General features: G+C 51.9%; 3 protein-coding genes across 3 annotated transcripts; all 3 read right to left on the reverse strand.

Annotated features, from left to right (window-relative positions):
* Window positions 1-2239: 2239 nt before the first annotated feature.
* On the reverse strand, window positions 2240-5261 carry PV10_03442 (uncharacterized protein). Its single transcript, XM_016367892.1, has 4 exons — window positions 4279-5261; window positions 3119-4222; window positions 2816-3057; window positions 2240-2760 (listed from the first exon to the last, which is right to left on the reverse strand). The coding sequence occupies exons 1-4, from the start codon at window positions 4803-4805 to the stop codon at window positions 2567-2569; spliced, it is 2067 nt and encodes a 688-aa protein (XP_016227410.1). The 5' UTR covers window positions 4806-5261; the 3' UTR covers window positions 2240-2566.
* Window positions 5262-6633: 1372 nt separating this feature from the next.
* On the reverse strand, window positions 6634-9006 carry PV10_03443 (uncharacterized protein). The gene is made up of 3 exons (XM_016367893.1): window positions 8829-9006; window positions 7467-8760; window positions 6634-7397 (listed from the first exon to the last, which is right to left on the reverse strand). The coding sequence occupies exons 1-3, from the start codon at window positions 8871-8873 to the stop codon at window positions 7063-7065; spliced, it is 1674 nt and encodes a 557-aa protein (XP_016227411.1). The 5' UTR covers window positions 8874-9006; the 3' UTR covers window positions 6634-7062.
* Window positions 9007-9235: 229 nt separating this feature from the next.
* Window positions 9236-11146, reverse strand: PV10_03444 (uncharacterized protein). The gene has a single exon (XM_016367894.1). The coding sequence runs from the start codon at window positions 11031-11033 to the stop codon at window positions 9591-9593; it is 1443 nt and encodes a 480-aa protein (XP_016227412.1). The 5' UTR covers window positions 11034-11146; the 3' UTR covers window positions 9236-9590.
* Window positions 11147-11285: the final 139 nt, after the last annotated feature.

Raw genomic sequence — 11285 nt, forward strand, 5'->3', positions numbered from 1 at the left:
TCCAATTTCACCGTCACTGAGTCGACCATAATTTCGGTCCCGCCGTGTTGCGATACCGACCAAGACCTCTCCACGCATTGGATTCTTCCGAGCTGTCTCCTGCGCCGTTTGTCAAGTTCCTTGTCTCGCCGTTGCAATGTTGTCCAACCCCAAGAAAAGCGTTGGACAGGGAACCGTACCAACACTGGCCTGAACCTTCAATGAATACCGTTTGGAAGATAAAGACCCGTTTGCATCTTGTTCACATGCGATTTGTCTTCTTCTTCCCGCCCTTGCTCTCTTGATCCCGTCTTGGGTCTTGCCTCTTTTCCATCACAAGCCTCTTACTTTCAACCATCCACACTCGTTAGAATATCAAAATGCGGCGTCTTTCCATTGTCTCACTCGTTATCTTGTCAATCCTCTTTCCCTCCCTTGGAACCTCCACAGCGTCGCGAAGACGACTTCGTAGACCGACCAAGCATGCCTACACCTGGATGCAAGAAGAAGAAGAGGCATGCAACGCGAGCAACATCCGAACACGGGTTGACTACAGTAGCATGACCCCTACAGAGCGGCGAGGTTATGTTGACGCAGTCCAATGCCTCCTGAGCGCACCTTCACAGCTCGATCCTGCAGTCTATCCAGCCGCCACAAGTCGGTATCTGGACTATGCTATAATACACGTCAACCGAACCCAGTATGTGCATCTGGATGCTTTCTTCCTGACTTGGCATCGATACTTTCTGTTTCTATATGAGACCGACTTGAGACAGACGTGCAACTATTCAGGACCGTTTCCATACTGGGATTTTGCCGCAACGGCGTCAGACCCGCAAGCATCGGCCATCTTCGACGGTTCCGATACCAGTTTGTCCGGTGATGGTCTGTTCATCGACAGCGGAGATGTTGTGTTGAGTCCGAATTTGAGTCTCCCACATGGGACGGGAGGAGGTTGCGTGACGACAGGTCCTTTTGCGAATCTGATAGCGCCGTTGAAGTTCATCGACCCACTATATCTGACCACCGATGACGGGACCTTGCCGGATGATGCATTCGCGTATAACCCAATCTGCCTGCAGCGGGACCTCAACGGATATGTATCACAGACCTTTACCAACGAAACACAGCTGCGTGCGGCCGCGCACGCCGACAATGCCACCCACTTCGACCTGCTGCTCAATGGCGTTATCGGCGGCTCTAGCCTTGGAATCCATTCGGGGGCTCATTTCTCCGTCGGCGGCCAAATGAACTCGATCCATGTATCTGCCCAGGACCCCGTGTGGTATCCGCTGCACACAATGATCGACAAGGTGTATTGGAGTTGGCAGATGAATTACCCAGATCGCGCAGACCAATTGGATGGAACCACAGGAACAGCCTTGAATAATCCGCCCAGCGAGGTCGTGACACTGGATGATGTCTTACCAGACTGGGGTTATTTTCATGCTGGCCAAGTCAGGGTACGGGATTTGATCAGTACCACTGGTGGGCCATTCTGCTACCGCTATGACAATATCATTTCCTAGGTTGGTCGTCGTCTTCACTATCAGAATCATAGGCGGGGAAAATTGAGGGCACCAGGCTTCATAGTAAAGGAGGCCGTTGACATAATACCACCGGTAATAGGCCTCTTCTGCGGGAAATGTGTTGAAACTAAACCACAAGAGTGGAGAATGGAATAATTGAAACACTAGTCAGATATCTGATGCTGCTGGAAGTGCATGTCGTGGGAGGCTTAGTGACCTTGAGTCCATCATGTATACCTTTACTCCCCACTGAGATTAGTTCCTTCGACCAATCATTCGCCAATCTCGTTTTACCAGAGCGAGATCCATATTTCGGCAAGGCAGATGGGACCGGAGAAAAAGATCCAGTCATCTCATCGAACTCCCCACGTAACAAATACTACCTACTCCGTAGTACCTACCCACGCTACCCACCTACCTTCCATAAGTATATATTGTGGTCCCTGAGTTTGAAACATGTGATTGAGTTGGAGTGATGCCATTCGGTACTTAAAAGGCTACCACGAGTACATGGATGCAGTGTCGATCTTCTCTCACGGTGACAATCTGCCCCGGATCTGCACTCTGACCTTACGTACACAATACGGGGTGCATGCTTTAACCAGGCTTCCCTAGTCAGCCTCGACGGATAGTCTGGCTTCGTAATGGGCAGGCGTCGAAGTATCCTTTGAGTAGGGTTAGTGGAAACCTAAGCGAAAATCAAAGCCAGAGGGCTCCTTGATCTATGAATAGGACAAACAGAATCTTTCAGGCAAGGAGGGCTAATCTGGCAATGGGAGCACCGCACTGATGTTCATGTTTGACAAAGATGGGAGTGAAGAAAACACATGTCGATGCACGTCATCAAACATCGAACAAGTATAGAAAGTGTAGAGGCCCGTACAGCAAGCACGCTGCATTGGCAATACGGCGTACATATACATAAATCAATTGCTCAAGACGCCGGGATATCGAATTGAGTAACCGCACTCAAGGCTGGCACTCCAAACAGGGCGCAGTGAACTTGCTGGTGCTTTTAACAGGTTCATGACGTCGTCTAGGATGGTCTTGTTCATCTCTCAAGAAGCTGTCTCCTGAGCTAGAGTAACTTGATCCGTGACCAACATACCGGCAACCGAGGCCGATGTCAGAGTGGACAGAACCCCGGAAAACAAAGCAGACAGGGCAACGCGAGAAACATCGCCGGATCGAGAGGGAGAGATTTGGGACAGGACACCGATTTGAGTACCAAGCGAACCCAGATTGCCAAATCCTAGAGATTTTATAAGTATGGTGCGGCAGCAGGACCAAGGAACAGAACAACGTACCGCAAAGAGCATAGGTGGCGATCAATTTGGATCGTGGGCTCATGTCAATGTATTGTTGCTCACTGGTCAAAGAGTTGTATGCAACAAACTCGTTGGCGATGACCTTGACGCCAATCAATTGGCCCACACGGAGCAGGTCACTGCGGGGCACACCCAGCAAGAATGCGACGGGGTAGCAGATGTAGCCGAGAATGAGCTGCAAGGTGAGATACGGTCCGCCGTCCTGGGTAATATTGTAATATCTAAAAGTGACACAGTCAGTTTGGGCGTGACTCCATTTCCCGGACAGTAGACGAGACTTACCTTCCCCACCAGCCGAGCAGTCCATTGATCAGGCCGATCAAGGCCAAAATGCAAAGAAGGGTGGCCACAATCATACCGGCAATCTTGATACCGAGCCAGGCACCATTTGCAAATGCATGAAGAGCATTAGTGGCACGATGCTCATCATCGTCCGGAATCACCACTCGTCCTGAGGTGATGGTCTCTTCCGTTTCGGGCCATCGCATCTTGGACACAGCCAAGGAGGCGGGAATTGACATGATACAAGAGGAAACCAATGCCTGAGGATTCAGGCCAAGACCGATATAAGCAACCAAGACGGAACCAGCGATGGTGGCGAAACCCGAGCACATGACTTGGTGAATTTCGGCCAAGGTCAAATGAGCCACAAAAGGTCGAATCAGCATGGCCGATTCACCCTGACCGATGAAAGGCGACGCAGCAGCTACGACGGCTTCGGCGCCAGAGACACGCAAACTCCAGAAGAAGAAGACGGCGAATTTGCCAACGAACCATTGGATGAGACCGATGTAGTACAAAACTTGGACGAGGGCAACGAAGAAGATGATGGGGGGCACGACGCCGGTCAAAAACCAGTGAAGATCAATGACGCTGGGAGCGGTCAAGAAAGATACACCCTGATCGGCAAATCCAAGAAGTTGTCGGGCCAAGAAGGAGATGAAATCGAAGATGTCGTAACCAGCCCTGGTCCGAAGGACAAAGACGGCTACAATAAACTGAGTCAGCATGCCTCCGATAACCGTGTGCCACCTGATCTTGCTACGATTTCGGGAAGTAGCCCACAGCACGGCGATCATGACAGCAAGACCGAGGAGAGAAATGGCGCGGTTGCCGCGAGTGTTGTCGTCCGATTCCTCCGAGACAAATGAACCAACCAGGATGACACCGATGGCACCAAGGGCGGCCAACCAGATGCGGAATTTTTCAGGAATGAAATCGACGACGCGGACGACGGTGTTATTCCAAGTCCAAGCCATTGGTTTGGTGATGATGGAGATGGGAACCCAGAAGAAGATGAGACGCAGAGTGATTGCAAGATAGAGGAGGAAGGGTATTAACCAGCCGAGGTCGTCGCGATGCATGACCAGACCAGCAATCCACCATCTAAAAGGAGAGTTAGTGCGGGGCCCATGATGAAAGGAGTTGTCAAAAGGTCTTACGCTGTGAAGAAAAGCCAGATGAAGATGTGAACGAAGATCTTGTAGCTCGAGTATTTGCGCGAGAAGCGATGCTTGTGGCCGTCGTCCTCCGAGTTGCTCGAGTCGACACGAGAAGGATCGACAGTGCCCTTTTCTGTGTCTGGATAGCCTGGAGTCTGGTCCGAGTGTTGCAAGTGGTGCTTGACATAGTTCTGGTTGCTCTCCTCTGGGATGTTGGACTTGTCGACAGTGGTGTGGTCGGAAAAGACCACCTCATCTGGGCGACCGACTAGGGAAGTGCGGCCGTGGTGGAGATGCATGTGTTGATGCTCGTGAGAATAGTGCAGGGCCAGATCTGGGTTCTCGTCGACATTCTTCTGGGTGGAAGGGTTATGGCCGTGGTCGGGCAGATCATGGTGCTTGAATCTGCGTTCGCCAACCTCACCGTGGCCGTCGACCGGGTGGGAAGGCTGAGATGGCTCATTGCCAGTGACGACTTCCTGAGAGGGAGCACTCTTGGGTGCGAGGTCGTCGTTCTGGGAGGCCATTGTGCAGTCAAGTCCTCTTTTCGTGCCTGTCGTCGAGATACTTGGACAGGACGGTGGAACGAAGGAAGGACAAGGCAATAAGAAGGACAGGGACAAAGGCAACTAAACTGATCAACCAGGGAGACATGGTGGGGGGAGGGCTGTTGATCTTATAGCGTCCAGGACAAGACGACAGACGACAGGCGATGAGATGCCACGGTTCGACAACAACGATCCAAGAATTCGAGGCGTGCAAGGTTCATTCACTTATCAGTGGACTTTGCCCAATAAGGGACAGGGCCCGAGCAGGGGAGGTGATGGTGCAGTTGTCTGGCTGCCGGACATGGGGCGGATCAACCGAGATGACCAGGGTTGGGAGGGAGATATCTCGCGTGGAGAAGCAAAAGTCTGATATTGAATTGTGTGTGTATCAAATTGTGCGGAAGGCAGTGTGCCACTTGCCACTTGTGATCGATGGTTGTGTGTCGTTGGAAGGAACGACCAAGCAATTCCAAAGACGGCGGAGATAAGTGAGGGACATTTGGCTTTGGGAAGGTGCAACCCGTGCAGCCATTGACGTGGGTCAAGGAAAGTGTCATTGCTTATTGGCCGGAAGACGCCCTGGAAGGTCGATCATGGCTAGTCGCCGCCTGGGGCAGCCCCTACTACTGGTCAGATCACACTCGTAGTGGCATTCTTGGACAGGGTTCGTTGGTCTCGTTCGGGGTGAGCGCCACTGCCTTGGCCCGCACAAATGCAACCTTGGGTACCTTGTCAATGCTTATCCTTTCTCCCATGGTCGCTGTCGCCGCCTATGCGTACGCTCTAACGGCATGGCGAACATACAGTATGTAGTACGCATATCTATAGGCTACTACTATCCTGTAAGAGTAGTGAAATGCCACGGTGCTCACAGGGTTTTGTCTGTGGAGTGAGAGACTGCACCCCGGAGCGTCCGTCGAACTCCCTACAGTACCGTGAGTACCTTCCTAAGGCGTGTCTTGCAGGTCGACGAACGCTGTAGCCAGTTCTTTCCTACCTTGGTACTTTAGTCGCTAAGCTGTGGCAGTCTGCTGACAGACGGTCCTTCCTTCGAGTGGAAGCCTGAGCCTTAGCCGCGCCCGTTTGCTGACTGACATCCACCATGTCCACCATGTCCACCATGTCCACCTTACCCTCTCTCTTCCCTCCATGCCCTCACTCACTACCCTCATGGTTCTTCTCCCAGAAAAAGTTTACGCTCCTAAACTTATTGGGTCTCGACCCTCAGAGATAAGGAGATGCCTGGATCTTTTTTAATGGCCTATACACATTCAGGATCCATTTCTCAAATCACAGCTCTGTTCACAATTCACAACACGAGGCTCTCATCCGCGCCACGCTCTCCAGAGATGCAACCCCGGTATCAGTCATGACCCATATCCAATCCCAGAGCTAATCTAAGTTAGCTAGCTTCAATCATGCCTCGGTATCCTCCTGATCTCTCTCCCCCTCTCGTCGAATGAGATTTGCCCCATCGCATATCTCTTGCCCTCGAGATACTCGCGTTACACTTCGGTCGCCTCCGCATGCTCCACTTGCTCATCTTCTAGATGCATATTCCAATGATCCCTGCTGGCCTCCTTGTCTTCCGCCAACCTTGTGGGGTCCCATTGGCACTGCTGATAGACTGATACTCCCCCTCCCCCTCCTAATACTCAAACGGCCTTGACTATATGTGCCCATTTGTGCCATTCCAACATCGGTAATCGGGTACGAGGGTCGAGATAGTCTTTGGAATTCAAGAATCGCAGCTCATGCGAGACAGGCACGCAGCAATTTTGTGTCGCCAAGTCAGATACACAAATATCCTTCCTCTGCCTCCACCTATCCGCGTAAAAAGATCGGACCCTCCTTGCGATTCGACCTGGAGTGACATCCTTTCCCACGACAATGTGATTCTCCTCTGCCCTGGCCCTGAACCCTTGGTCCCACCCTCGGCTGAGCTGACCTGCAGATTGAATCGATGGTCTTCACATGGATAGCACATGGATAGGGACAAGCTGACACAGCCTTGGCTACTCCCGAGTCGGCCGTCGCCTCGTGTCAGGTGTACAAGATACAACGAGAGCTTGCGATTGACTGTCATGTCAATGTTGACCCTCACGACCCATCTGATCTACTCCTTACACCATGCTACATACATTATTACCCCTAGATCGTGTCCCAAGTGCATCCCAGAGGCGATTCCATGCTGTGACTAAACAAATGAGTGAACCCAGTTGGACACAGAGCTTTCTCATAGCTCATTAGATATCCCAATGTGCTGAATCGCGGCAGCTCCTTTGGCACCACCCCTAGTGCTTAGCATGCCAAAGCGGAGGAACACTTCCGAACATGTGACCAAGATCGAGATGCCAATCAGAACAATCACGATCCAGGTGATCCTGGACATTTTGTTGTCCGAGATATAGTCTGACAAGACTTCGGCCAGATCGAGAAAAACACGGCAGCGCTCGTTGAGAACCTGAATCCGAGGCTTGATCTCGAGGTACTCACGCACCGCCGAGTACAACGGGTGGAGGGTGGGCTCGCTGTCCCAAATCAAGTTGGGCACGTCCAGCACGTTGGATGCTAAAAAAAAGGAGAGGCATTGGTCAGTCCTTGATGTCAAAACAGCGCAGTCATAACAATGATACTCACACAAGTTCACATCGACACGGCTCTTGAACAGCCCTCCAAGTAATTTTATTACTTCCTCTCGCTTGAGCCCAAGCTCTCCTGTCTTGGCCAGCCGACCTGGAACATCCTTGGCCGCCTCCATCTGCGCCGCCATTGCTTCTTCAAAGAAGCTCAGCTTGGTGCTCTGTGCAATCGCATGGCTGATGGCCAGTTTGATCATATGGTCGCCGTTGCGCAGCGTAATCATATCGTTATATACCCGAGGTCGAGCAATTTCAGCATTGTATTCGAAGTGGAATTCCTCCGTCTCAAAGTCTTCTTCCAGCAGCGGATTTGACGTCAAGGGAGTGGGTGTGACCAAGTTGGTGTCGGCATTGACAATCGTGGCAAATGCAAAGTCGGCCAACATGTCCTTTTCCTGCCTTTCGCTAAAGTTCCAAAACACCACCACGCCATAGTTGAACACGTACATCTCCGCAAACCGGTACGAGTTGATTGGTGCCGGCGCCGAAGGACTGTTGGACCGTTGTGACACTGTGCTATCCCTTCGCTGTCCATTCGGTCTCGTCGACTCCAAATCGTAAATGTCTTGATTCGGCACTCCAAACTGTTCCTCCGGTGTGTAATTGCCACGCACCGAATGTTGCTCTTCTTCTTCTGCAGAGTATGGTTGTCGATAGTCTGTCTGTTCACTACGCTCAATCGCTTCGTCAAGCACCGTCCCACCTCGAGCGCTTTTGACTGGTGGGCTACTTCGCAATCGATAGCCTTCAATTCCGGGAAGTAGCGGGAGGTGATATGCGCAGTACAAGCAATCGTCGTATAACTTGGCGCGGGCACCGTGGCGTTGTCGAACGAAAGCAGCAACCGACTGAAGCTTGTATGCCTGCGCGGTACAGTATGCGGTCACCCTCGGAAGTTCCTTCTCTGTCCGTCGAGATTTTGGAAGTCTTTCCGCATAGCTTTTGACTCTGTCCTTGCCTGGTTTCCGGATGTCTTCACCATCTCTAGGAGGGCCAGAATCGGCATCCTGGCCAAACTCGCCCTTTTCATCCTCTTCTTCCACGGCTTCGGGTAACAAGACGAGCTTTTCTGAGGTCTTGGTCGACCGAGAAGGGATATGAGGTGCGGCAAATCGACCGGTCAGGCGAGGATCAACAGGTCTGCCTGAGCCTGTGCGGGAGACTCGAGGCCTCTGAGGTTGACGTTTTTGCATCGAGGGAATGTCCGAGGCATATTGGAGAACGCTATCCACCGTGATGAAACGTGATGCCTGGCGACGCGGTGTGGGTCGGCCTTCACGCGACTCTGAGACCTGTTTCCAGCTTGCCGTTAGTCACACAGTTGATACATTGATCGCGGTTGGGCTTGGAACAGACTCACCAGAACGCTGGGGCCTCGGCGGGCGGTTGAGCTCGGAGGAGCCATTGTCCCCTGATTGAGGGTTGACCTAAAGGTGAGCTCTGTGTTGGAAGGATGATAAGCAGATATCGATGTAACAATGAATGAGCAACAATTGTTGGAGGTCTGAACAACAATGAATAATGGAGGCCTGGCCAACTGGAATGGCGAGAGGTGAGAGTTCAAAGTGAAACTCCACACGCAATCTGGACTCTTTGCCCGCACCTGCCCGCAAGCACTAGGACTCAATGCCAAGCCCAATGACGAAATAGACGTGCATCATTCACTTCCCTTGCAGTAACATTTTTCCGGTGCCGCCTGCGCCTGCGCCTGCGCCCGTTATTTTGTCACTCCAGAGATGGTTGATGTGATTCAAGTATATATTCATATTCACTTTGGACGTTCTTTATGAACAGGTGCTCCTACACAGTCCAACATTGTCTGTTTGACAAGCCTATTGTGAATGTATAACAGACACCGTACGCTCCTGCCTCCTGCCTCCAACCTTTCCCCTTGTACCACTTTCACATTATAAACATAAACAAGAGACATTGTGCGTCCGCTTCTTGAAACAATTTTACTAAGAAAAAGCGCAGCGTGTTGTCATTATCTGTGTGAGTATAATTCGCTGAATGGACCGGAGCTGTAACTGGCATTGCCTTTTGGCCGCTGACCAGTGAGGTGAGTGAGTTCCTAGACAAGTCAGCTGGGACAGCTGTGCTTTTGTTTTCAGGCCGGAGCATCTCAAACAGAGTCACTGTCATCGAGCTTTTCAGTCGCCACGCGCGCCGCAGATGCCTCGGCCTGATTCTTCCGTCGCGAACGGTAAAGCAAATAGATCACAGCCCCGACCAGACCAACCACGGCCAGAGTAACAGCGGCACCAATACCTCCAGCAGCGGCATTGGACAGACCAGATGAACTGCTCGATGTCGAGGCACTCGATCCTGAATATGTCTCGTTGGCCGCCATACAGAAATCCTGGGAAGAACCGCACACGTTGCACCATTCCCCAACCGAGTTAATGGCGATAGACTCCATACGCTCTCTGAATTGTCCGTAGGGCATGGCAAGGTCAGCCTCGCCAAACAATGGGAATGCGTTGAGTTCTTCACCACCATCGGTTCCATTGCGGAAGAGGAAGCGGACCTGCAGGTTCTCGTTGACAGCATCTGCCGAGGGGAAGTCTGCTGGGTTGTCACTGTCACCTTCTTCGGTGAACAGCTCGAAGGCAATGGTCGAGGCATAGTCGGGCAGACCGTAGAAGTCGGGGTCGACCGAGGTCAGGTTAGTGAGGCCAAAGAAGGAGATAAAGGTGTCATAAGAGCCGGAGAAGAGCTGGAACTTGTTGTTGCGACCGCTCGATGCAACGGTGGTGTTCATCTGGCGCAGGATGCCGCCCATCAGGGTCTTGGCACCAATCATACGTGCAGGCTCAGAGGCGTTGAAGTTGGTATTGTACTCCCAGGCGTCGGCCAAATAGCGGAGTCGATCGAGGTCAGCCGGGTCAATTTCACCGGCAATAGACTCATTGTGAATGGATGCTACATTCATCAAATCGAAAACCTCGTAGGCATTCTCGTAGGTGACCTCATCGTCACCGAGGATGTGACCCAGCAAAGGCACGAACTGTTGATAGAATTCCAACGTATCGTCGAAGGTGGCCTGGTACTCGGGGGTTTTGAGGTACGACTTCTGGGAAGCAATATGGACTGGGCAATTGTCGTCTCCCTTGATCCAGATGGTGTCTTGATTGGTTGCCGGCTGGCCCTGGATCAGGATGAACTGGTAGCTGTCCAGTGGGCCGGTGTAGTCGGTTCCGTTGGTCAAGGTCTCAGTCGCAATGGACTCATCCAGTTCGCTCAAGGGAGGGTAGAGACCTTGGAGGAAGTTGGTGGCAGTCTGGAAGAGTAGACCTTGATTGGGGGCACTGGCCCAGATTTGTCGGCTATTGACCTCATCAGGCTCGATGCCGGCGATGTGAAAGCTGGCATTTTCCGCCACATATCTCTGACGGTAGAATTGACCCGAATTGTACGCTTGTTGCGCCCCCAACTTGGTCAGATGGTAGCCAGGGAACATGCGAGTGGTACGGTCACCATGTCGAGTGAAAGCTACGACACCGTGAACTGTCTCCGCAGCCACGGCAGTGAGGAGACCTGCTGTCAGTCCTAGTTCAACGAGCATGGCGGATTTCGAGTATGGGAAGAACACAAGGGATACCTGATTACCGGTGGGCAAGATAGTTGTTGTTTATTATAAGCTTGAAAACGTTGAAGCTAGCTCCGAGGAGAATGAACTGAGCTCTCACCAGTGGCACAACCACGCTTATCATTGTACACCTCCATGGTGCTTTGCCAGTCTTCACGTAATCCACAGGTTAATAGTTTTCCTGTTTGTACAGGCACGACAGGCACGACAGGGCAAGATCATACGAGG

Source organism: Exophiala mesophila (assembly GCF_000836275.1).
Source record: "Exophiala mesophila strain CBS 40295 unplaced genomic scaffold supercont1.2, whole genome shotgun sequence".
Lineage (NCBI taxonomy): Eukaryota > Fungi > Ascomycota > Eurotiomycetes > Chaetothyriales > Herpotrichiellaceae > Exophiala > Exophiala mesophila.

Coding starts and splice junctions, on each gene's coding strand:
- PV10_03442 (XM_016367892.1), bottom strand. CDS start 4,805: ATGGCCTCCCAGAACGACGACCTCGCACCCAAGAGTGCTCCCTCTCAG. Junction 3,058..3,118: donor CTGCTCGGCTGGTGGGGAAG/GTAAGTCTCGTC, acceptor TGTCACTTTTAG/ATATTACAATATTACCCAGG. Junction 2,761..2,815: donor CGCCACCTATGCTCTTTGCG/GTACGTTGTTCT, acceptor TAAAATCTCTAG/GATTTGGCAATCTGGGTTCG.
- PV10_03443 (XM_016367893.1), bottom strand. CDS start 8,873: ATGGCTCCTCCGAGCTCAACCGCCCGCCGAGGCCCCAGCGTTCTG. Junction 8,761..8,828: donor GCCGAGGCCCCAGCGTTCTG/GTGAGTCTGTTC, acceptor AGCTGGAAACAG/GTCTCAGAGTCGCGTGAAGG. Junction 7,398..7,466: donor CCGTGTCGATGTGAACTTGT/GTGAGTATCATT, acceptor CCTTTTTTTTAG/CATCCAACGTGCTGGACGTG.
- PV10_03444 (XM_016367894.1), bottom strand. CDS start 11,033: ATGCTCGTTGAACTAGGACTGACAGCAGGTCTCCTCACTGCCGTGGCT.